Source organism: Grus americana, chromosome 4 (assembly GCF_028858705.1).
Source record: "Grus americana isolate bGruAme1 chromosome 4, bGruAme1.mat, whole genome shotgun sequence".
NCBI lineage: Eukaryota > Metazoa > Chordata > Aves > Gruiformes > Gruidae > Grus > Grus americana.
Window position 1 is genome coordinate 51,878,077 of NC_072855.1, and position 23,158 is coordinate 51,901,234.

At 38.4% G+C, this 23,158-nt stretch overlaps 1 protein-coding gene across 2 annotated transcripts in view; it reads left to right on the plus strand.

Annotated features, from left to right (window-relative positions):
• Positions 1–23,158, plus strand: part of GRID2 (glutamate ionotropic receptor delta type subunit 2) — a 747,631-nt gene that overhangs the window by 625,675 nt on the left and 98,798 nt on the right. For both annotated transcript variants that reach the window (XM_054825310.1, XM_054825311.1), the window contains exons 12-13: positions 11,032–11,170; positions 21,444–21,639. In XM_054825310.1, the coding sequence (XP_054681285.1) occupies positions 11,032–11,170; positions 21,444–21,639 (335 nt within the window). The remainder of the gene's footprint in view (positions 1–11,031; positions 11,171–21,443; positions 21,640–23,158) is intronic.

The window sequence follows — 23,158 nt, forward strand, 5'->3', positions numbered from 1 at the left end:
TTATGATTATGTAATTGAATGGTACTGTAATTGGTAACCCCAAAATTAAATTTGAAATCCTGCTGTCCTCTGATAAGAGAATGCATTTCAGCAGCACTAATATGAGAGATTTTGGCTAACTTATTCATTAGAGGTGGGCAGCAAGCCTCACAATTCCAATCTGGTCGTAGTTATAGCAATCAAATTATTTACTTTCAAATATCAAGACATGGATGGTATTTCAACATCTGGATACGTATAGTATAAGTCAAGTAATGCTTTTTCTAAGAGCTACCAGTAACTTCAGCAAATGCAAGTAGATGCCTCCATTTTCAAACTTTAGCTGCAGTCATTACTCTTCTTTTGTAATGACAGCAGAAGAGAAAAATGAAATATACTTGCTAATATCTGAAAGAAGTAATTTATTTTGTGAGTCTAGGCTTAAAAGCCAGGAATTAATTCCTATAGCTCTTGAAGATTCATAGTGTAAATACTACATAATAGAAATGCAAATCTGATTAATGCATATTGTTGAAGTATCACCGATATTAGGAGAAGCTAGACCACAGTCATTTGCTACGTGGTGATATGATGTGCTTCCCTTCCCAACTCTTGCCTCAGTGTCACCCTTTCAGCAAGATGGGTGGAAGGAAGCGATTTATTGTTGGGAAGGGAATTATAAATATACTATAACTAATAAGTTAAGCTAACATCACTTTAATCAGGTAATTATTAAAGGGCTGTTTGGCCTTTGAGGACATTGATTTAATGGGAATTAATTTAATGATTGAACACTGTTTGTGTAACATTATCATTGCTAGTGATGCAGAAAATTGGAATCTCAGCTCAGCTGAAAAGAGGTTAGACTTTCCATTAGCACATTAGATCCCTTTCTTCTGGAATGCAGTTATTAGACCCTTTTTTATACTTCAGTATACATTTAAATGCTTGGGTTTTATCTAAAAATTCCTGCATAGAAAAAGGAAGTAAAAATCTTCATCATTGTACTGGTCTCATTTTTAATCAGAGGTTTGAATTTCTGTTTAATATAGCCTTAAACAAAGTCCGTTGGGTTTTGGTTTTGACTTTCTATTGCTTCTCCCATGAAACAATTTTTTCTGTTTTCATTCTCTGCTTTCTTCTCTGCAAGCCTGATCATTATGTTTAGGATGAATAGGGGTTTAGTTTATGGAATGTTTTTACAGCTCTAAAAAAGCAGCAGCTCTAAAAAGTAGTAGCAGACAGAGTGCAGTTCTATCTAGATTATTCTGAGGCTGAATCTTGCACAGTCTAGTCACAGCTTAAGAATGATGTAAAAGAGACTCTGACCCATTCATTCTCAAAATGGAAATGGTGAACATTATAGAAAGCCTGTGTTCAGTACCTGAGGATTAAGACAGAGTTAAAGCTGACCTTTATAGGTACAACTCCCATTTACCCAAAGAGATATTGTATCTGGCTTCCCTCCTTAATTTGCCTCTAGTAGTGCTGTTGTCGTGAGGGTTTTTTTCAGCTTTATAGAGCCTCTAACTACTGTTGTGCATAAATCAGATCCAGGGAGAAAAAGGAGGGCTCTGCATAAACAAATGATTGGAAGTATGTAGTGAATAGCTGGGTCTGACAGACTTTTGCAGATAAATTTTCAAACAAAATTTTAATCAAGGGTGTCTATGACAGTTCCTGCTGTATCTTGGCAGAGTTTACAAGGGAGTCTGGTGACCATATGATTAGCCCTCTGTCACTAGAATGAAGCCATTGCAGTAGAGACAGCAAGCTGGCTTTGTATTTGAAGACAGATAGAAAAATAATTTGACAATAGAAGTAGCAGAGACTCAAACTTATAAACACTCTGTAGGTCGCTAACCCAGCGGTGAGCCAACACTGTAGTAGGCTGAAATGCTTTGCACTGGGTAGCACTAGCCCTTTCCTTGGTGCTAGAGCATTTTCTAGCTTGAGAGAGGAGGGTTTCAAAGAACATGACTGAGGATTGTGTGTTTCAAGCGAAATAGTTTGCGAGTAATCGTTTGGAACATTTTTTGGATATTTCTATGTGCCCATCAGGTTATGTGTCAACGTCCTCTAACCAGATTTATGACACGGGTACACAGAGCCGCAACTTGATGAGGGCTTAGTGGCAGTGCCACTGGTCCTTGATTAGCCCCAGCATTTGAAATCTCAGCATGCGTGATGTCTTCCTATTAATGAGGAAACAGAGCTGAGCAATGAGCCTTAGTATACAAATCAAATGCCAAAGGCACATCCAAACAGATGCACAGCAGTAGCAAATGGAGAATTTTCAGAGGGAGTTTGCAAGATAAGAAATATAACTTGGAGGTCATTACTGGCCAGCAGTAACCAAGAGTGACAAGGTAGCATGATAATCTCTCTTTCAGATTGGAGCTGGCTTATGTCTGGCCTCCTTGGTAGGAGGTTGGAGGGAGCCTACATCTACCTGCACAAGGCTGTGCATATACCCTCAGGTTAGCTGGCTTCCAGAGTTGTTGATAAGGATCTATAAGCATGTATAAGATGCAGCTTCTCAAACTACTTTACAGATTTCAGATGACTAAAGTGATTTGAAATAAGCCTGAAGGAGAAGAAAGATCATCTCAGATATTGTCCCTGTCACATAAAGGGGAGAAATAAATGAGGAGAGCTTTCTTATGTGGATCATTGCTTCCCTTCTGGGAGGGCAATGAGGGCAGTGCTTCCCACCCAGCTGAAAGGAAACAATCTTCCAGGGAGCAAGTGTAATGAGATTAGTCGAGGGATCATTACGCTAATAACAGCAAATGGGACAGAGTAAGTGATTGTTTAGTTCAGAAGTAAGACATTAAGGGAAAAAAAAAATTAATCAGGGCACCAAATGACAAATGAACACATTCTTTAATTGCCTATAGACCAGTGCCAGAAATCTGAGTAATAAACAAGAACAGTTGGATTACACATTTACGAATACAGATTTGGTCTTCATGGTGTTACTGAAATCTAATAGGAACATATGACACTATGAAGTACTGAAAGACAGATGGACAGAGTGGGCAAAAGGGGAAGAGTAGTGTCACTATGTCAAAATGGCATTAGGTATTTCAGAGACATTGAGAACTTGGGAAGAATTGATCTTGATTTCTTGTGGGACCGTGGGCTAATGGCTGGAACACGAAATGGAAGTCAGTGTCTGCTGTAGACCACCAAATCACACTGGAGTAGAGGCTGATTGGCTCCTCTGGTGCATATCTGTAATGCGTAAGGGAAAATGTGAGATATAATAGGGGCGTTTAATCCGAATGATGTATGTTTCAAGTCTCAGGCTTCCCATGCTGAAGCATCTTGAATGCTCATGTAGAACAGATGGGAAGAAAAAGAAACATTGATCGCACCAAAGAGTTAGAAGCTACAGAATTCAGAAGAAATGACACGGGGAGCAAGTGTACACAGAGGTGAGTCAGAGTTGAGAACAACAGGAAGGAGGGCTTTGAAAATTTTATTAGGAGCTAAAGGTATGATAATGGTGCATTAGCTGAAGGTGGTACCATTCAAAATAGTTATGCCAGAAAGGCAATAAATATTTCTCTTCTGTGTTTGTGAAAAAGCAAATTACATACTTTCCATGTCAAGAGCAACTCAAGAGGATGTTAAATGGCAGCTAGTAACGTCAGACATTTCCAAGTCAGCAAATCCAAACAAATTTCACCCAAATGTTTTAAAAGAGCTTGCTAAGGAGCTTCTAGGACCACTATTTGTTGATCTGAGTCCTGGAGCATTGGGCAGGTTTTAGAAAGCTGACAGAAAAATCTAATGTAAAACCTAAAGACCAAACTAAGCCTTCAACTCAAGTGTTTCTTCCATCTTAATATATGGATGTAACAACTTGAAAGACTTCACGAATATAGACAGACACTTAATCATTCCAAAAGATATCACAATTAAAAAGTCTGGTATTAAAGATATGTATTTATACAAAACATGAGTATTTCTCAAAGAGTACAACAACAGTCATTCTCCTCAAAATCATCATGCAGAGAAGGAGGAAGAAGGCTGTAGAAATAACAGGGGAAAGGAAGTCAAAGCATGTCCACAGTAAGTACACCAGTGGCACACAGAGAAATGCTTTATAATGTATTGCTGGGAGCCACACCCGAGCCAGACACCGAACGGTACTTGGAGAGAGAGAGTACTGCTGGAAGCTGACAACAGAAGATATGCAAGGAGATTTTCAGTATAGACAGAGATAGGATACATTTGGTTTGTCCCTTAAGCACGGTGTTTGACATACAAAGGACTCGTGTTCAGTAAAAAGAATAGGCCAGTTATAAACTCAGAAGAGCTCTAATGCTGTTGGAGTAGGCATATGAAAATGTCTCCTCTATCAATTGTATGCTAGGAAGATAGACATCAAAAATTTATCTAATATTTCAAATTTCAAGATTAATGAATACCAACATTTCCATTAATTTACAGTGGCTCCACTGAATTATTTTCATGGTAAATAGAAGAAAAATGTAAACATTTCTAAATATTTCAACATTTTTAAACGTTTCAAATATCTCTTTTGAAGTGTTTTTTTTTTCTCATTTACTTCATGTTTATTTTTAGAAAACTAATGTGAGAATATCTTGGCAATTAAACCCCCCACTACACATGACTTTTACTATGTTATTAAAAAAAAAAAAAAAGTTGCTTGATCTTTTGGATTTGATGGAAGCTTTTGTAATCACTTTAGTAAAAATAATTGGTTCCTTTCCAATCCTACTACTTCCAGTGAACCAAAAAAACAATCCCTGTAACTTACTACCTAATATATTTGGAGTATTGTCACAGTATTAATAGTGATTGTAATAATAATACCTAGATGCAGTTCTCTCTTTTTAGGAAGTAAGACCTGAAGAAATGTTTCATGTGTGAAACAAAATATCTGAACGTCTCTTTTTGTATATATTTTTTTTAAAAAAATAAATCACTACATTTTAATAAAAACAAAATGCTAGGGGAGAAACGGGTGGTGTGGTGAATAAAAGCAATAGCTGGCTCTTGAACTTGTGCAGACCTTGTGGAATCTGGCTGCCAGCCCTGCCTCATGCTCAGTTCATTCCCTACTCTCAATCCCCTGCAATCTGCCAATATTTGCAAGGCTAGGGAATTCAGCCGCTGATTTACAAGCTTCTTTGGAAGGCATTACCTATTCAAGGGGTTGTATTCTCCTGTTGAAGAATACATGTCATGCCTGCTGTGGTCAATGGGTGTTAACTTCAGTGCACAATATAATATTACAAACTCAGGTTATGACATGACAGCTTATATGTTATGGAAATGAATGCACTCTGCACAGCTCAAGGAAGAATGGAAAAGTATGGGTGAAAAATGAAAAGAAAGGAAGAAAAATTCATGATGAGAGATTTTTCCAACAACTTCCAAGCTGCATTTATTTCACAGCTGGTAGAAATAGGTACAGGCTTCATTGACTGTATTTTTTTTTTTGTCCTATACTGAATTGAACATTTCCAATTGAAAATGGAAGATTTTATATTCTCAAGAAAGTTTTTAACAGAACAATAGCAATAGCTAATGCCCTGAAAGATTCTGCCTTTGAAGAGCTCTGCTTTGCAGAGTTTTGTAAAGATAACAGAGCTCAGTCAAACTTCAGGTTTTGTTTCTCATGGCAAAAATAGCTGAAATATAAGATGCCTTTGCCTCTTTGTTAATACAAACTACTCCCCTTACACCCACTCTCTATTAAATGTCCCTTCCACAAAGAAAACGTAAAGACGTACATTGATCTAAACTGTTTGCAACAGAACTCTACACTTTATATTTGTGCAAATGGAAATTGGAGACGCACAGCATAATTGATGTGACTGTTCTAACAAGCTAAAGGCTAAACTGCAGCCAACTCCCAGTCCTTTGTGTTTTTTTCCAAAGGCCAGTAATTCGCTGGATGTAGACAGAATTTTTGCGAGAAAAAGCAAAATCAAAATCTGTCCCCAAATAACACACCCTATTATTTCTTCACCTTCTTTTTCCAAGCAAAATCAAGATCCTTGCTTTCAAGTTTGATAGTATTAGAGTTCCTCAACAAAACAATCACAATTAACATCTTTTCATGGGTCTCAAAATTATCTGAAAAAGATCTGGTTAAAACTCCTTACACAGAAATTTAGCTCACTGCAGAGCTCTAGCAGATAATATTGCAGCTTATATGATTGAAATTTGAGATATGTTCTTAAAGTGAGAATGGTAGGGTAGCCTTGATGGTAAGCATTGGTGACAAATCGAGTTTTGTCTGTAATAAGAACCAAGTCTTTGGGATTGCCGTGGCAGCTGTGGTTATCACAAATAGAAATCACAAGCTGTGATTCTTGTAGTGTCCTTCCTGTAGGAGAAGGGCAGAGCCTTCTCATCCATACCTCTCTCTTCACATATGGAGTAGTTGCAGCAGACCTCCAGCCCAGCTCTCAACTCCTCCCAGAAGGACCATTTAGTAGAGTTACCAAATTGAGGACATAGAATAATGGTGGTTTATGGCTTCTGTGTGTGTGTAGTTGTTTAGAAAGTAGATTTCAATAATTAATCTTCAAAAGGCATTATTGTTCTCAATTATCAATTCCGAGTTTTCTCAACATTGTTGGCTCTATGCTGTTGAGCAATTTGCTTTAGTAATAGTAAAAATATTATTTTTGAACTGTTAAGCAAATTAAATTTATTTATAAATATTGTGCATTCCCAGTGAAGTTGTTAAATTGATATTAAATCAGAGAGAGACCTTATCTTGCACATTTACTGCCTGGATGACTAGTAACAAAAATTGCATCACTTTTCAGCAAGATGGCTGTCACCAGGCTTGATCTCAGAAGTGCCAAGTGTGGTTAAAACTTCTCCAAGAAACGTTTCACCATTTCTTTTTGTCCACAAAAAAGATTTTCTTCCATTTCAATCTGAAACATTTTCATAGTTCTGGACTATGCAGATGGACACAGTTCTTCAAGCAAACAATTGACAAATCCCTGAGAAGAAGACGTTAGGAGAAACAGCCTACGCATTTTGAATTATTCAAATTAGTTCAGAATTATAGAATACCAAGATCTAACCAAGCTGAGATCCTCAATTTCCCTGTTTTGCCCATTTTTCTCATGATTTCATTCCTCCTCCTTGCCTGTAATCCTCTCTTGCGATTTTTGACTTGAATAAACCTTTAAACTTACTGCTAACAAGGAAGAATGACTTAAAAGGTATTAGAAATCTGTACGGGAGCTGTATAGGTTCACATTTTATCTCCTAAGATGTGTTTTTCCTGATATTTAGGCCTGCCATAATTATACATTATATTGTTTACATTGTCAAGACAACGTGTTATTTTTCTTGCCTTCTGATATTTAGCTTGAAGCACTTGCAAATAAATGGGAATAAACAAAAATTCATAAGATAGGTTGCAGTCTAAGCCTGTCATCTGAAGTAGGCCAGCAGTAAACTGATCGAGGATTGATGAAGGAGAGCTGCATTATATGAGGGTGGGAGGCCTAAAAGTAATTTCTTTCACTGTCACTTCTACGGTAATTCAGCTCTTTCAGAAAACTCCCAATGAGATTGCTTTTTGCTAGTTCAGTTTACTCTGGAAAATATCTTTTCCTTCCTACACATGCAATCTGAAAATTTTAAAGGCAGATTAGATTTTTAAATTATTTTTAGTACATATTAAAAGTGTCAGCTGAATTATACTAGGAGCTGTGGACACAACGTAGGTGATCTGCAGGTAGTGGCGTTTTGTGCCGCATTCTGCAAATGCATTGGAAGGGGCAAGTCTAAAGAATAATACAGTCTCTGTATTCATTTGAGGTCTGTTTCTTATGATGACAAAGCAACTCCAGGACTGCTGAGTGTCATCTTTGATTTCCATTTGTTTCATGAGTGGAGCTTGGTATTTTTAAGTGTTGCTTAGCATGCTACAACAGTAGTGGTTTTAGCATAACCACAATCAGCATGTTAACTCCCGTTGATGAATTTTGCAATAGGAATGAGTTATGATAGGATAGATTTTACTCCGGTCACCAATGTGTGTTTACATGGCACCAGGTGGTCAGCTTTGCTAGTATGATATGGAAGACAACAGTAGGGAAAGACTTGTTTCATCCTCTTGGCTCCCTCCTCCCTTGCGTTGTGTGTCCTGGGCATAGCCCCTCGTAACTAGAATATGCTGTGGTCCATAAAGATGTCCATGCACCTGGAACTGATACTAGGTATCAGGAAGCAGAGCCCTGGGAGTTTTACGTGCATATCCCTTCTGCCTGCTAATTTACAGACAACAACAGCGACTGTTAGGTCTGTAGCTCTTTTTCATGGTAATATTAATAGAAAAACAATGATTGTTGCTCTCCTGAATTATTTGGTACGCTTTCGCACTGAGAAAACATGTAAATTTGGACTGAAAGAAAACTCTGGAAAGTTTTATCCGTAGAAACAAAATTGGAGGAAGAGAGTGAAGAGGTTTCTTCAGGTGAGCTGTCATGGTGCGGGATGTGTTTCAGCAAACAGTACAATAGAACAAGACTGTATCACATTAAGTCTCCTAATAGATGCCAAAGAAATGATACTATGGCAGTAAAAGATCTCCTTTGATTTTTGTTTCTTTCTTTCTTTCGCTGGGAGAGTACCTTGCCTGTACTGCTTAAAAATCATGTATCTTTGCAGTTGCAGTGTCAGTGCTGCTTTAGAAATGGTGGTTTAAGTGCCAGTGCAAAGATTTTAGAGTAGGGGCAGGAGTGATGGATTATTTTGATATGCATTTCTTGTACGTGTACTTGGATGCTAGCTTTGTCCTCAAGCTTCATTTATTGACTGCTGATATACAAGGTACGACTGTGAATTAGGAATAGGACTTCACAAACACCTGGGTGAATTAAAAGCACTTGGGATGACCAGCACTCACGGTTTTTTAAAGTCTGTTGCTAATATGGATGTAAAAAAAATAAGGTAGCAGTCAGCAGTGGGGACAGCCTTACCAATGTATGGGGAAACTACACTGTATGTACAGTATGGGAATGCTGTGCCTGAGGGCTCTATTGACGGCTTTCATGGTGACTTGCTGGACAGCATCCTCACTTGAAAACTAGAAGGCAGGTGTGGTCCTCTCTTTGCTGGCATTTCATTTTGCTTAAAAAAAAAAAAAAAAAAAAGTGAGAACTTAGTTTTACTCATTAAGCTGAAAAATTAAAATGCAAAGATGTCCAGGAGATGATTGGCTTCTTCTCTATCACTCTATCAATTTCAATTCAATATGAAGATTATCTGCAGGGATTGGCACCTGAAAGTTAAAAGGACAAACAACCTGTTCCAATAAATTGATATAGCTGTCTGCTCTTTTCATTTTATTAAAAATCATTTTTAAATTAAATATTCCAAAGACATTGCAAAAACTGTTGTAAAGCAGAAATATTCTATTAAAAATCATTTAAAATTTATGCAGGAGAGAAAACCAAATCTTCAGATGTTGAAGTTAATGTTAATCTTTGAAAGTCCTTATATTGAAATAATATCTCCCAATCTGATCAGTAGATTCTTATTTCAGATAATTACATGGCATCTTGGAAATATAAGGAAATTAATTTCCAACTGCACAGGTCTAATACAGATTTTGTCTTTCAATATGGGAATTCTTAAAAGGCCAAGGATTTCAATACTTATATACCAAAAATATAAATGGAGTCAGTTATTACTTCACATATGGTACAACTCCACATCACTGAAGTAGGAAAAAAGCTTCAAGTTTGTTTATGTTGTGGTGACGCAGGATTCACAGTGCTTTGTATAGGTAGGACAAAGTTTGAACAAAACAGTAAGGTGATCCTTCATATTTAAGCATTGATTAAATATCTACTTTGTGTATATAATAGAAAATTATTTGGGCTTGGGATGTTAATAATTGTAATTTACATTCCCATTAAACCTTCTTTCTGGGGAAACATGAAGGAGTTTTTACGTAAGTGAAGATCCAGCACAAAATACTTACAGGTGACTGAATCTGTAACAAACTGCTTTCACTTTTGAAAATCCCAGCCTTCATAAGATTTTGCATCTGAGAAAGCTACCTCAGTAATAATGGCAACTTTTCAAATTGCTGAGTATAGGGGGAGAAGAAACAGGTGAACATCTTGAGTTGTTGACTGTGGGTGGTTGCTGCATTCACCTGTCCCCCCTAGTTAGCTGTAGCTGTGACAAAACTTACACTGCAGACACAATGGGTATTTTTAAAACAGTGAATTTTCCTTCATCTAAAAATCTGTGGTTCATATGTTTTTTAGCTGAAAGAGTTCTTTCAAAGACTCCAAACTAGTGTGTTTTGGGGGCAGCTGTTTGGATAAAAAAATAATGCTTTTCATGGCTGGCTAAACCGGGCTCTGTTCACGCAAGTGGTGGTGTGCAGCTCAGATCCTGGTAGTTTAGTTGCTGCTAATGTTTCGTTTACATGGCAATTGAATTTTAAAGGAAAGCAACTATGGGAGTGCAAAACAGTTTTGCATTCTTCTGCAATACTTGTGATTTTTTAAATTTTTTTGCATGTCCAAGTTCACTTGCAACAAGGTGTACACATACATATGGCTCTCATGAGCATCTGCCTGCCTACAGAACTGTGAAAAATGATTGTGTTTTGATGAGGTTTTTTTAACTTTATGTTCTCCTCAATAATGCAAGAAAAACTTAAGGTTTGTAGATAAGATCTCTAAGGAAAGAACATTGTAAGAATTTACTTTTACTCTTTTTGTTCTGAGATCTTGAAGTCAATTTCCATTACTGGGCAGGACTGGCAGACGAATTGCAATTACAGACACAATAGCAAAAGAGATTAAATACAGTCGTGACAGCTGACAGTGTGGGCTGCTTTCAGTACTTTTCATTGCATAGAAAGTGTGGCTCCAAGCCCTGCTCAGTTTACTAAAGCAACCTGTTTTAGTAGAACCCTGCTGACCTTGGGGCCTAGTTCTCCTGAGCAATGCATGAGCAATGTGGATCTGGGTTTCTTTCTGCCAAATAAAAATTCTTGCTTTTTCTTCTTCCCCACAGGAGGAGAGGTTCCATACACAACCCTGGCAACCCGACTGATGATGGGGGCTTGGTGGCTTTTTGCTTTGATTGTCATCTCCTCCTACACAGCAAACCTAGCAGCTTTCCTAACCATCACACGCATTGAGAACTCCATCCAGTAAGTTGATAAAGAATGAATTGAGGGAAAGGAGGGTGAACATACATATGTGTAGAGGGATATGAATGTTCTACTTAAATGTGAGAAAAGGGAGAATTTTTTATCATCCTGAGAAGTAGTTTAGAAGCTACAAAAATAATAATATACCATAGACTTCCAGTCTCCCTGGAGACACTTTGTCTTTAGGATCAGAATTGTTGGCCTCTGGCAGATACTCTTCTATGGCACATATACATACATACACATGCACACATACATATTTAGAAAGAAGCAATTGAGTTTAAGATAACCAGTGTATCAGTATTTGAAATGGGACAGTATAAATTGTTGCTGTGTGTTTTCAGGCTATGCTTTCCATTCAAATGCATCCCACAGTACTTGTACTCTAACACTTTGATCTTGAGGAGCCCAAGGCTTCTTCAGTGTATGGGGAGCCCAAAGCTGAATTCACCTTTTCTTGCCAGGGCAAAGATGTATTAATAGCAACAAATAATAAAAATTTACTTACTACTTATCTTTGCTCCTTCTGCTCCCAGATGCTCTCTTACTATGTTAACAGATCACATTGTTCTCTTTTTTTTCTGTCTATTGGTTCTCTTGCTTCAGGCCTCCCTAACGTGAATGTCCTTGTCTTCTCCTGTTCCTTTTATGGTGAATTGTGTTTCTGTCACACCTTCTAATCCTTTTTTCCAGATCATCTCATCTCTCCATACCACAAGAACCTTTCTAGGTCTCCTACCCCCTCACTCTGCCCTTTAGTTCTCCAGTCTCCTCTCCTTCAGCAAGTTGCATGCTGAGTTATCCTTGCTCCCACTGCTTCAGTGACGTCCCCCACCCCCAAATCCTTCCTCTTGGGTCAAAGCAGAGACTAGAAAATACAGTGAAACATTAGCTAGCCAAGCACTCCAAGGGGCAGCAGGCTATTTTTCCATAGCAGATTTTTAATCTTGAGGCTACAAGTCCGTGAAAGTATGTGAGAGTGACAAAGCTAGCCTTTCCCATAAATCCTTCTTTGCAAAAATGAGAGAATGACTCTAAAGAAGAGAGGCATGTTCTGCTATATTTCTTCCTCCAGAAAGATAAGAACCTGACCCTCAAGTCAGGCTCAATGCTGACCTTAAGGAAAATCCAGTTTTCTCACTCCACTTGTTGGTTCAAGTCCCTGTCTTCTGTGTATCATCACCTAAGGTCTTGCTGCTTTTGGTTCAGCTGCTTTACAAATTTCTTTTGAAATGCCCCCGAGACAGCGAGCCACTAGTGTGACTGGGCAGGGGGAGCCTCGGCCTCCTCTGAATACACAGGTTATGTGCAAGCGTCACTGCATGCCAGCCAATCACCACGGTCTCACTAAGGCACTTATGCTCCAGGTGAGGATTTTCTACATACTAAAACCAATCTAGGCTTTAACAGCACATGAACAAGTAAATGTCTGCAATAGCAGCCAAGTTTTATTTGTGATTGAAAGCCAAAGCTCAGACCTAAGAGAGAGCAGCCCCTCATTTTGAGTGCATGGTTATCTCCTGACTCTCCTCATTAGGAGCATCCTTTTGCACTTCTTAACCCCTTTCTCTTTCTCCCTACCCCTTGGGTGAGGTGGGGAGGAGTTGGTGTCCTGTGGCCCACGTGCCCAGGCATTACCGGTCCTTATTTGTTCCCAACTGGAAATGAATTGTCTATGGTTGTTATCCTTCCTTTTTGGGCTAAAAACCCCACCACTTTCATCTATTAAAGGGCTAACCACTCTAAGACAGAGACAGGTAAGACTAAAATCACCTGAGCAAATCATTCCCCTGTCACAGCTGTATGACCAGTTAATTCAAGTTATCATTTTCTTTTGAGATCTGAATAACAGACTTTGAGATCATGGAGTGCTGCCAGGGTATTTTGACACAACCCAACTGTTTGACTCAGTAGCCCCAATTATAATCCCTTCATAATTTATAGGGTACTAGAATGATACTCTATGTCCATGTTTGTCAACATTGATCCTAAGATTTTAGAGGAGGTTGATTTGTAAAAAAAAAAAGTTTAAAAAGCCTGGCATTGGACTAAGGAGTGTGAAGAAACAAGATGGGAATTTGTACATGCAACATAAATAATAATGATATATTCAATCATTCAGTTTGTCCTTACAAATATGAAATATGCCTCTGCATCCTGCTTTGAAATTATGTCCCTTTTAGTTTGAAGTAGTCCAGAAAAATGTTCAAATTGCTATGAAAAATGTCTAAGTTTTCTTATCATGTGTAAAAAAAAATAAAATATACCCAAACTATAATTTAATACATCTTCAGCTTTTTCTTGCAGTTTATTATGATGTCACTAGAAAACCCTCAGTGGAATTCTGAGGTTATTATGTACAGTTGGGACTACATTGGTCTGTGTGCTGAAAATGTTTTATTCAGTAGAAAGCATTGCAGCTGGAAAGCTCCTGGAATGAAAGAACAGAGACATTTTTCAACAGCGCTTGCAGCTCAAAAATAGAGTAATTAGATGTGTTAAGTATCCATTAGGGAATGAAGTTATCCTAACTACAGAGAGAGTGTAAAACTTTAGTTTACAAAACTGCCAAAATTGGAACTCAAACCGGCACATAAGAGAGAGGCTGTTTGTTTACCATGCTGAATTACTGCAAAGTGGGAAACATGAATAAGCAATAAAGAAAAAAGCTGATGCTCTTTTTTTTTTTAACAGATCAAATTGTACCTTGGGGAGCTTTGAAGGCCAGAATGGAAATGAGTTTAAGTATTTAAAGAAAATAAACCAGATTCTGCTTGTAGTGCTACCCAGCCAGCTTCAGAGAAGTCAGGAAAACGAAAGAAATTGAAGTCATTGGGTTTGCACAGATGTAACAAGTAGTTAATAGGTTTTCATTTCAGATTTCCAGCTAGCATCAGATATTACAGTATGTTGTTGAAGGTACAGTCCTTGTGATATCTTTTATGAAAGATAGGAGGATTCAAGCAGCCTACAGCACATTTCACTTTCATGAAACCTTTTGGCAGTTACCGCATTTTAGCTTTTGGACGTGTAGCCAGTTTGTGTTCAGAGCTCTTGCAGCTTCCCTTTCTAGCTGCTGTGAAGGTTGGGCCACTCTTCCTAGTCAGCACCTCATGGTGTCCAGAAGCACATTTGGAGACAAAAAGCATACAAAATTTTGTTTAAGCAATGCACTAGGGAGGACTAGTGAAATGTTCGCTTTCCCCGGAGAGTCTTGAAGTAGATCTTTGCTGTATAACCTCACTTGAAGTTGATGGCATTTGTTCTCTGCTTCACTGATTAATTTGGATCAAATTGTTACAATTTTTAAATGAACTTAAAGGAACAAGAAGAATAAGAAGGGTGTTAATCTCCTCTTCCAAACAAATAGCTACTCTTAATACCTTTGGGAGCTGAGCTTTTCATCTTCTGCCAATAGGCAATATCAGGAGTAGAGGCACACAAGTCATAAAGTAGTTCCTAGGTGCATCTTTTATTCACACTTGACCCACATTGCAGATGCCATTTAAATCAAGACAGTCAGTATTTCAAATGCCAAAACATTGTGGCAGCAAAACAAAGCATAATATGCTCCTTAAATCTTTATATCACTATCTCAAATGCAACGTGAATGAATAGTAATTAAGAGCGGCTTTTCTTGGTAAATGCCAAATAAATTTGGAGGTCTCGAGCTATTTCTCGTAGGTGCTGATGCCATGAATTTCATCACTGAGCCAGTATTGCCGTTACTGTGTTTTATGAGTCCCTTAGGACAGAATTAGAGTCCATTGTTTTTACTCAGACTATTGCACTGCACTGTTTTCCTGGGTAAAGAGAGGCTGTCGCCACCTTCTTACGAGCACTGAAATTTTGCAGGAAAATTGAGGGAGTGGGGTGGGTAGAGAGGCAGTCGAGGCATTTGTCATATGAAAGGCTGGTGTCAGGCAGTTTCAAATTTAAATCTAATCCACTTCTAAAAGTGTGGAAGCTTGATTAAGAGTTTAGATTGTATGCGATATGGGAGAGAGTCTGCATCTTCTGTAAAATAAGTAGTTCACGTTACGTTCTCTGTGTTATAAGCAGTATGTGCTATTTTGATAGTGAGACCTCTGCCTCCAAATAATGGAGGCAGCATAGCGGTAAAGCATGCTTTTTGTCATCCTTTTTTTGCCTAGTCATTCTTTTCACATTTCTCCTAAACCATGATTCACTTGAAGCGAAGATGTCCCCAAGGCTTTAAACAGCTCAATACAACTGCCTGCAAGTTTCCTGCAAGGGGGGGTTGCACAAGAATGCAGTAATTGGAATAGCTATTTCCTTACGCTGAAAAACAGAATGTTCTTTAGCCTTTCCTTTAACAACGTTCACCCAGATCTTCAAACTGGCTAGCAAGCAGTATTACTAGTTTCTGACACAGCTGTCACTGCCAACAGTCAAATCTCTTGGCTTACCGTGCCCTGTTCCCTAAGCCTTCCTGTGAATTAATCCTTAATGTTCTAGAAAAAAAAAAAAAGAAAAGAAAAAAAAGGCATTGGAAAGCTTTATCTGAATTAATCATAAATAAAGGCTTCAGTGCAAGCCACGGCATCAGTTATTTTCTCCTAAGATTTAGTGACTACTTCTTGCAGATAGTTCTGTGCAAAAGTCTAACAACATGGCTAGCCTAAATAGATCTGTAACCCAGATCTACAAAGGTACTTTGATGCCCAAGCCTCTGACTTCAATGGTATTTAATCACCTAAAAAGAAATTTCGTTATTCCCTTATGGACCTGACCTTTTGTTTTTCTTCATTTTCTGTGTTCTTTTTAAACACTTTTGGCTGACATATACGAACAACATATTACCAATTCTAAGTCTAGGATTTGAATTTATAGAAGAGGGTATGCTTTGGTGAAAGAAACATGCAAATCCTAGTATGGCTTTTTTTCTTCAAGTTGAAAGCAGAAATAATTTTTTAAATTACAAAGTAATTAATTTGTACTAAGCCAGAAAATGAAAGTGACCTGACAACTGCTGCCTGATTAAGGTGCAGAATACTAAACAAAATCAACAAATGCTGAAAAATACATGTATCTGTTAATAATTCATCCTCAAATGACTCAATTCATCCTCAGAGTAGCCCTATATTGTAGTTAATTTGTGTGGGATAATATTGGTATCATCCCAGTAATTGCAACGAGAAAAAAACTTACTATAAAAACCACACATAACATTTTTCCCCACAATGCTTCATGAGTGATAAACAAAAATAAGCTGAACTATGACCTCACTGCATGGTCACTTCCCTATAAGTAGAATTTGTCCATATGCAAGCTCAGTTAAAGGTATTTTATTTTATAACATTTTTTTTCAACTGTATCTGCTTTTATTATTTTTAAACAATTTTTTATCATTCATTACCTTATTGCTTCGAGATCAGAAATTCAAAGAGATAAATGTTTTAAAATGTGGGATTATAATTGCCTTAATCATGTTAGATGTGTGCTTTGCTTTGCAGGTAGTTCAACTGAGATCAGTAAAACTACCGCAAAATTAAATTCCCATCCAGTGTGGATAACAGTATCAGAATTTGGGCATCAAAGGATACCCAGTAGGAATTAATCATCTGGAGAAATACTTTTTCCTTATTTTGAAGTCTGATGTGGCAGCTGTGCGATGAGACTGGGTGACATAGTGAGACTGGGGATTTATGTTTCCACTAAATATATTTGTCTGAACAGATAATGAGTTGTTTAATCCAGAAATAAAGGTACGTCAAACAATGTGTAACCTACAAACCAAGATGGAGGCAAAATAGTTATAAAAATTCTTTATTCTGGAAAGGAACCTCAATGGCTTCATAATTTTATTAGTTCTGTCAAGGTTTGTCATTTCTCTTTGTTTTGCTGTACCTTGTCTGCTAGGTTCTGAATGTCATTCCAGTAGTCTGCGGAGTTGCAGGTTATAAAAAGCAGTTTCTGAAGGAGGTCATATATATTAAGATCCCATTTGACATGTTTGTGTGAGGGGATGAAGTCACTGATGTGATAGGTCTTCTCCATTTTTGCTGCTTGCCTGTGCAGCAGCGTACACACATGGTCACCTCAAAGCTGCAAAACTTCTTTCTCGCTCCTCAGTCTGGGGTCAGGTGAACCAAAGCTTGGGGTTTACTGCTGACAATGGTGTTCAGCACGTCCATAGAGTTCATACTCATACTTGTCTTGCTCTTGTCTTCTCACCATCATTTTCTCAGCATAGAGCAGCACCTACAACTGTGCAAAGACGCAGGGCAGCTGAGAGGCATCCTGTGTTGTAGGATAGCACACCGAACAGTAAAGAACTGCAGACTGTAGTTAATGCCAGACTTGGCAGCTACAACGTGCTTTCCTGAAGGCATCGACATAATTCTCCTTCTTGTTATTTCCCTGCTTTTGTGCGTGATGGCACTCTCGCTTGCTTCCCATACCTGTTCATAGTATGCTTCCCATACCTGATCGTAGTACCCTTCTGGACTAACAGCTCGTGTCTTGTGTTGGTTTGCCTTTCTGAAAATAGCAAGGTTGCTTTCATGGACAGAAGATATATAGAGAGAAACTGTTTTTCTTTTGTGCTCTTTCTAACTGTACTGTTTTGTGGCAGCAGCTACACATATCATTTATATACCAGTTAGCAATAATATTTCAGAAAAATGCTTTGTTGCTTGTTATATTAGAAATGATATGGCTGTACAGAGTCTTGTAAAGTAATGATTGCAATTTTGCTAGGTGTTGTCACTCGAAATTGGAGATTCAGTAAATACTTTTTGTATACTTTTCTAGAAATATGTATGACAAATAACACAGCAATTACAGGACATTATGATATGCATCCTGTGACAGTTTGTTGCACTTCTGAGCACTGCCAGGAGATACAGAAGTGTATTGGCAGCAGTAAAACAGAATGGGTGAATATAGTATCTTGTATTTATCTAATGCCTTTCATCAGTGATGCATTTGACAGACAGACTGTCAGTGCAACAGTAATACACCTACTTCTACACAACACTTTGCCTGATGGTGAAACAGAAAGTCTCACCAAGGCCCACCGTCATCTGCCTGAGTGCCTTTCTCCAGAGGTGTGGCTCAGCCTCGGTGGTTGCAGGGGGTTATTCCCTCCCCAGATGCAGAGCTTTGCATTTGTCCTTGCTGAATTTCACACCACTCCTGTCGGCCCATTCCTCCACACTTTCTACATTCACCTGAACAGCAGCCTGTCCTTGAGCAATCAGCTGGTCTCTCAATGTCATGTCATCTGCAAATTTGACAAGAGGGTGTTTACTCGCCTCCTCTAGGTTATTGGTAAAGACATGTCCCAGGTTAGACCTCTGTGGTACCTGTAACTAGCCTCCAGCTGAGCTACTCTGTGAGTCTGATTATCCAACCAGAAATTTATCCATCTGGTTTCCCACCCAGACAGACACAATGACCTAATTTGGATACAAGAATATTGTGGGAGACAGTATTGAAAGCCTTGCTAAAGTTAAGGTAAACTACATCTACTTCTTTGGTCTGTCCACAAACCAAGTCATTTTACTGTAGAAGGAAACCAGATTGGTCGGGTATGACTTACCATTGGCAAATTGATGTTGACTGTTCCCAGTCAGCTGCTTCTCCTTCATGTGCTCAGAAATCTGCTCTGAGAGCATCCTCCGTGATGTTGGATGACCAGCCTTAATTCCATGAACCATCTTTTTTATCATTTTTTTAATATAATCTGGACATTTCCTTTCTCCAGTGGCCAGAGATCTCCTCCAATCTCCATCTTTCAAAAATTAAAGCAAGCAGCCTTGCAAGGAACATTGGCCAGCTCCTTGGCACACTTTGATACAGCCTGCCAGGTCTTATGGACTTCTATGGGTCTAGTGCTCTCAATCCATCCCTGCCTTTCTGGTTGGGATTTCCCTGACCGCCTACTGCTGGTTGTTCATTGCCTCCTTGAACCCTACCTTTAGTCACAGAGCCCTGGGAGACCTTGATGGGGAAGAGTGAGGCAAAGGTGGCGCAGAGCACCTCAGACTTAGCTGTGTATGCTGTCCTCCTCAACAGGTCCCCACTTTCCTTGTTCAGCCTTTTAGTTCTGCAAAAGCTATTCTTGTCATCCTTGAGATCCCACTCTAGCTGAGTGTTGACTTTCCTAATGCTATCCTGAGTTGCCAGGAAATGTTTCTAAATTCCTCCTTTGTAGCCTGTCCATGCTTCCACCTTCTTTATATTGTTTGGTGAGATGAAGGTCTTTTGAAAGTCTTGGGTTTTTTTAATTATTTCAAAGTACAATAGATGATTGAATTGCTTTCCCTGGAGAAACCCACTTGGTGGCTATGTCTAATCTTCAGTTTGATCTTTAAAATTTTATCAATCCTTATTTCAGTTTATTAATTAAACCAAAGTATAACATCTTAGTTGGTTACGTTCATACTTCACCTGATTACCACTACAGCCTTTTAAAAATATTTACTGTTTCTCTTTGACACGCTGGGTATAATGAGGTTTCACATGTTTGCTAACAGCTCAACCATTTCATATTTAGTGTTTCAGAACTCATAGGTGTTTATCTGGACTTGATTTTTTTTTTTTTAAATTTTCAATTACAAATTAGCCACAGTACGTATTTTCCTGATAACTTAGTCTGCTAAAGTCTCACATTTTTCTTCTTAGAAAAGGGCATGTCTCAGTTAGTCTTCTCACAGAAGACCAATATACTTGGTTTCAGGAAAAGCTTCATCTACCAGCTTACCTTTGATGATCCCATATGTGTACTGATTCTTTGCAGGTTCTCTGCTGCTTACGTTCTCGAAGAGGAATGCCATCTTGTTAGAGAAAGAGGAGAGGATTGTGGGGGTTTTAATGCCATCAGTTATTTATTCTTCAAAATTAAATGTATCCCTTCCTTATATTTGCTATATATTATCTGCTTAGAATTTAGCTCTTGTTCAATGTTTTTCTAAGCCCATATGTCTGAATTTCAAAGGATTTCTTTTTGACTCAACTAACCTCTAAACCTTTGCCATTGAGCTCTATTGATTTCTTCTTTTCCTGCTTTCTTTTGTGTTCAGAGGCATACATATCCTTTGAGATCCGATTACTGTTTTCTTCAGTGCCATCCCTGGAACACCTAAGAATTCTTTTTTTTTTTTTTTCTCTGTAGGGCAGTTTTCACTTGCATCTATTCTTACAGGTTTCAGAAACACAGCTTGGAATTTTATGAGTTTCCTACATTTGCATTTGCATTTTCTGTGGCTGCAGGGAACTTTTACAACTTGCTATTGCCTACTTTAAGACAGCACTCAGGCTCTTGATTTGTCCTTAGATGTAATCCACTAGATTTGTGCAGTTTATACAAAGTTAATTTGTGCCAGGAAAGCTGTAATGGGGTTTAGGCACTAGACATTTTGAAGTAGTTATTTTGAAACTTTAATGAATGCCATTAAAGAAACAAAGGTATGGGAGAGCAATTCTGTAGGACAGGAAAATAAACGCTAAGAGGTAAGGAGACTTTAAAGGGTTTTAATATACCTTTTTAAGTCCAACGCAGGGTTGACAAAGCCATTTTTGGGATGCTTTAGAAACTTCCAAACTGGTAATTTTTCTTGCTTATAGGAGACACATAAGTCTAGATAATATGTAAAGCAGAGCAAATTTATTGGACTAAATGACATGAACCGTGATGAATAGATAGCTCATGAAACTACAACAGAAATCTTTCTGTTGCTGAAAATAATTTAAGATGCGACCTGCCTTGTGTGATGAGCACGCACAGTTCAGTGCAGAAATACCACCAAAAAGCTGCTTTTCACTGCGTAACCCAGTAGCACATAGAAGTACTCAGCCCAGGTGCTTTGGGCCCGATTCAGTGAGTTGTGGTGCTGACACTCCTGCTCCCCAGCAGCAGGGTGTGCAGTGGCACCGTGCTGTTGTAGGCGGTTACTTCTGTTGAACTTGCTGTGTGTGGCTGGAAGGACTGCAATGCTCCCTTCTCTCCTTTGCCTCTGCTCAGCATTTGACAGGATCCTCTTACTCTTTCCGTTGTTGTCTTTTCCTCCATTTTCATTTTTTCCACACCTTCCTTTCACTTCATATTCCTCCTTGTGTCTTAAACCATAAAAACAATTTTTCAGTCTCACTTTGTCTTTTAAAAAAAAAAGAAAAAAAAAATCAACAAAAGAAACTGGCTTGATAGCTGCCTTCCTATGTGTTGCCTTTTGCTTGCCTGCAGCTCCTTCCTCTTCAAAATGTGGCTTCAAGTCTCCTGTGTTTCTTTTCTTCACCGACAATTAAGGTCTCTCCAGGATCTCTCAAGGCAGACGGATATTCCTTATGGCACTGTCTTGGACTCCGCAGTCTATGAGCACGTCCGAGTGAAAGGGATGAATCCTTTTGAGAGGGACAGCATGTATTCCCAAATGTGGCGGATGATTAACAGAAGTAACGGCTCAGAGAACAACGTCATGGAGTCAACCGCAGGCATTCAGAAGGTACTGGTATGACTTACTTCTTGCTTCCCATTGGAGATGCTCTGATGTAACACCACATTTGCTTAGTTGTTGCTTTTAACTATAAGGGGTGCATTTGCACCCTGATAATGATCATGCCTGGTACCAATTTCTGCAAGCCCATTGCATGGGCATGGAGGATTGGGACTTCTCAGCTATGTGGCTTGTTTTCAGCCACATTTTAAAATGTAAGTACCTAGAGTGTTTGCTCTGAAAAGGATTTATAGGTATGAGAGATGAATGCATTTGTCAGCATGCAAAATGGGAATAGGATCACTGGACTTAAAACCCCAGAAGACATGGCAACGTGCTGTACAAAGCTTAAAGTACTTTGATTACAAGAATTTATTAACTTATTTTTGTAAACTCCTGACACTGAAAACCTTGGCTTTCAGTTGTAGCTCTGAGTCATGTATATTTTGAGAGAGGCAGGCAGAAAAAGATGATCTGGCTTTAAATAGGAGTTTCACAGCCACCTTCTGTTGTGAGCGTAATAGTGGGAAAATGATTTGAGAGCAGGAGTCAATTTTTGTCGGTACGTTTGTGAATGCAATGGTTCCCTCCTATGTTTTTGGTTGACAGCTACAGCTTTTATAACAACAGTAGTACACGAAAGGGTTCAGTATGAGAGTAAATGTGGGTTAATGAGTGACTGTATACAAACTTTATCCCTACCATTGTATCTTCATATTCAGAGTTTAAAATCAAATCTGGAAAACATCATATTTTATAGATTTTATTTTAAACTTCAAAATGTGAGTATTAATTAGAGCAAATACCCATGAAGTTGCATGTTCACTTGTTTTAAGCTCAGCTTAGAGACTTCTAAAAATCTGGACAAACGCTGCCTTTTCTTTCCACCAAAACCCATTTGCCAGGAAAACCTGTAATTTCTGGTGTTTTCACACTGGATACGAACATGTAAGAGAAAAGTGTCTCTTAAAAAGAACAATGAAATCACTGGTGATCTCTTGATAATACAAGAGCCACAAAACAGCAGAGATACTTTGGAGTTTCAAAAGTCACTAATCCACCCTCTGTATCGCTGAGATCATATATTCTCCTCTGAACAACTAAACAGCATTAAAGAAGAGGCAAGAGAGGCCCTGGGGAACTGCACTTTTGAAACCCCTTTAGAAAAAGTCATAAGCTGGAAAAGCAAGGAAAAAAAAAAAGGTAGTCTGAAGATTTATTGGCTAGAGGAAATTGCTTTTTTTTGACAAAATATATTCTAGCTCAGTTTGTAAGGGGCTGATAAAGCTGGGTTTTGCCTTTTGTATAAAAAAAAAAGCTGCCCTCCTTCTGGTTTGCCTTTGCAAGTTATACTAAAGGTTTCGGAAGAATCAAAAACCAGAGCACGTCAAACACAGCTGTGTTGACTAATGGCTTTTAGCTGAAAAAACCAACCAGTGTATCATGCTGGCAGGTAATTCCAGATTACAGTCTTTGATTTCTCATTCCTGGAAACATGGCAGTTGCTGTCTTAAAACCTACAAAACCA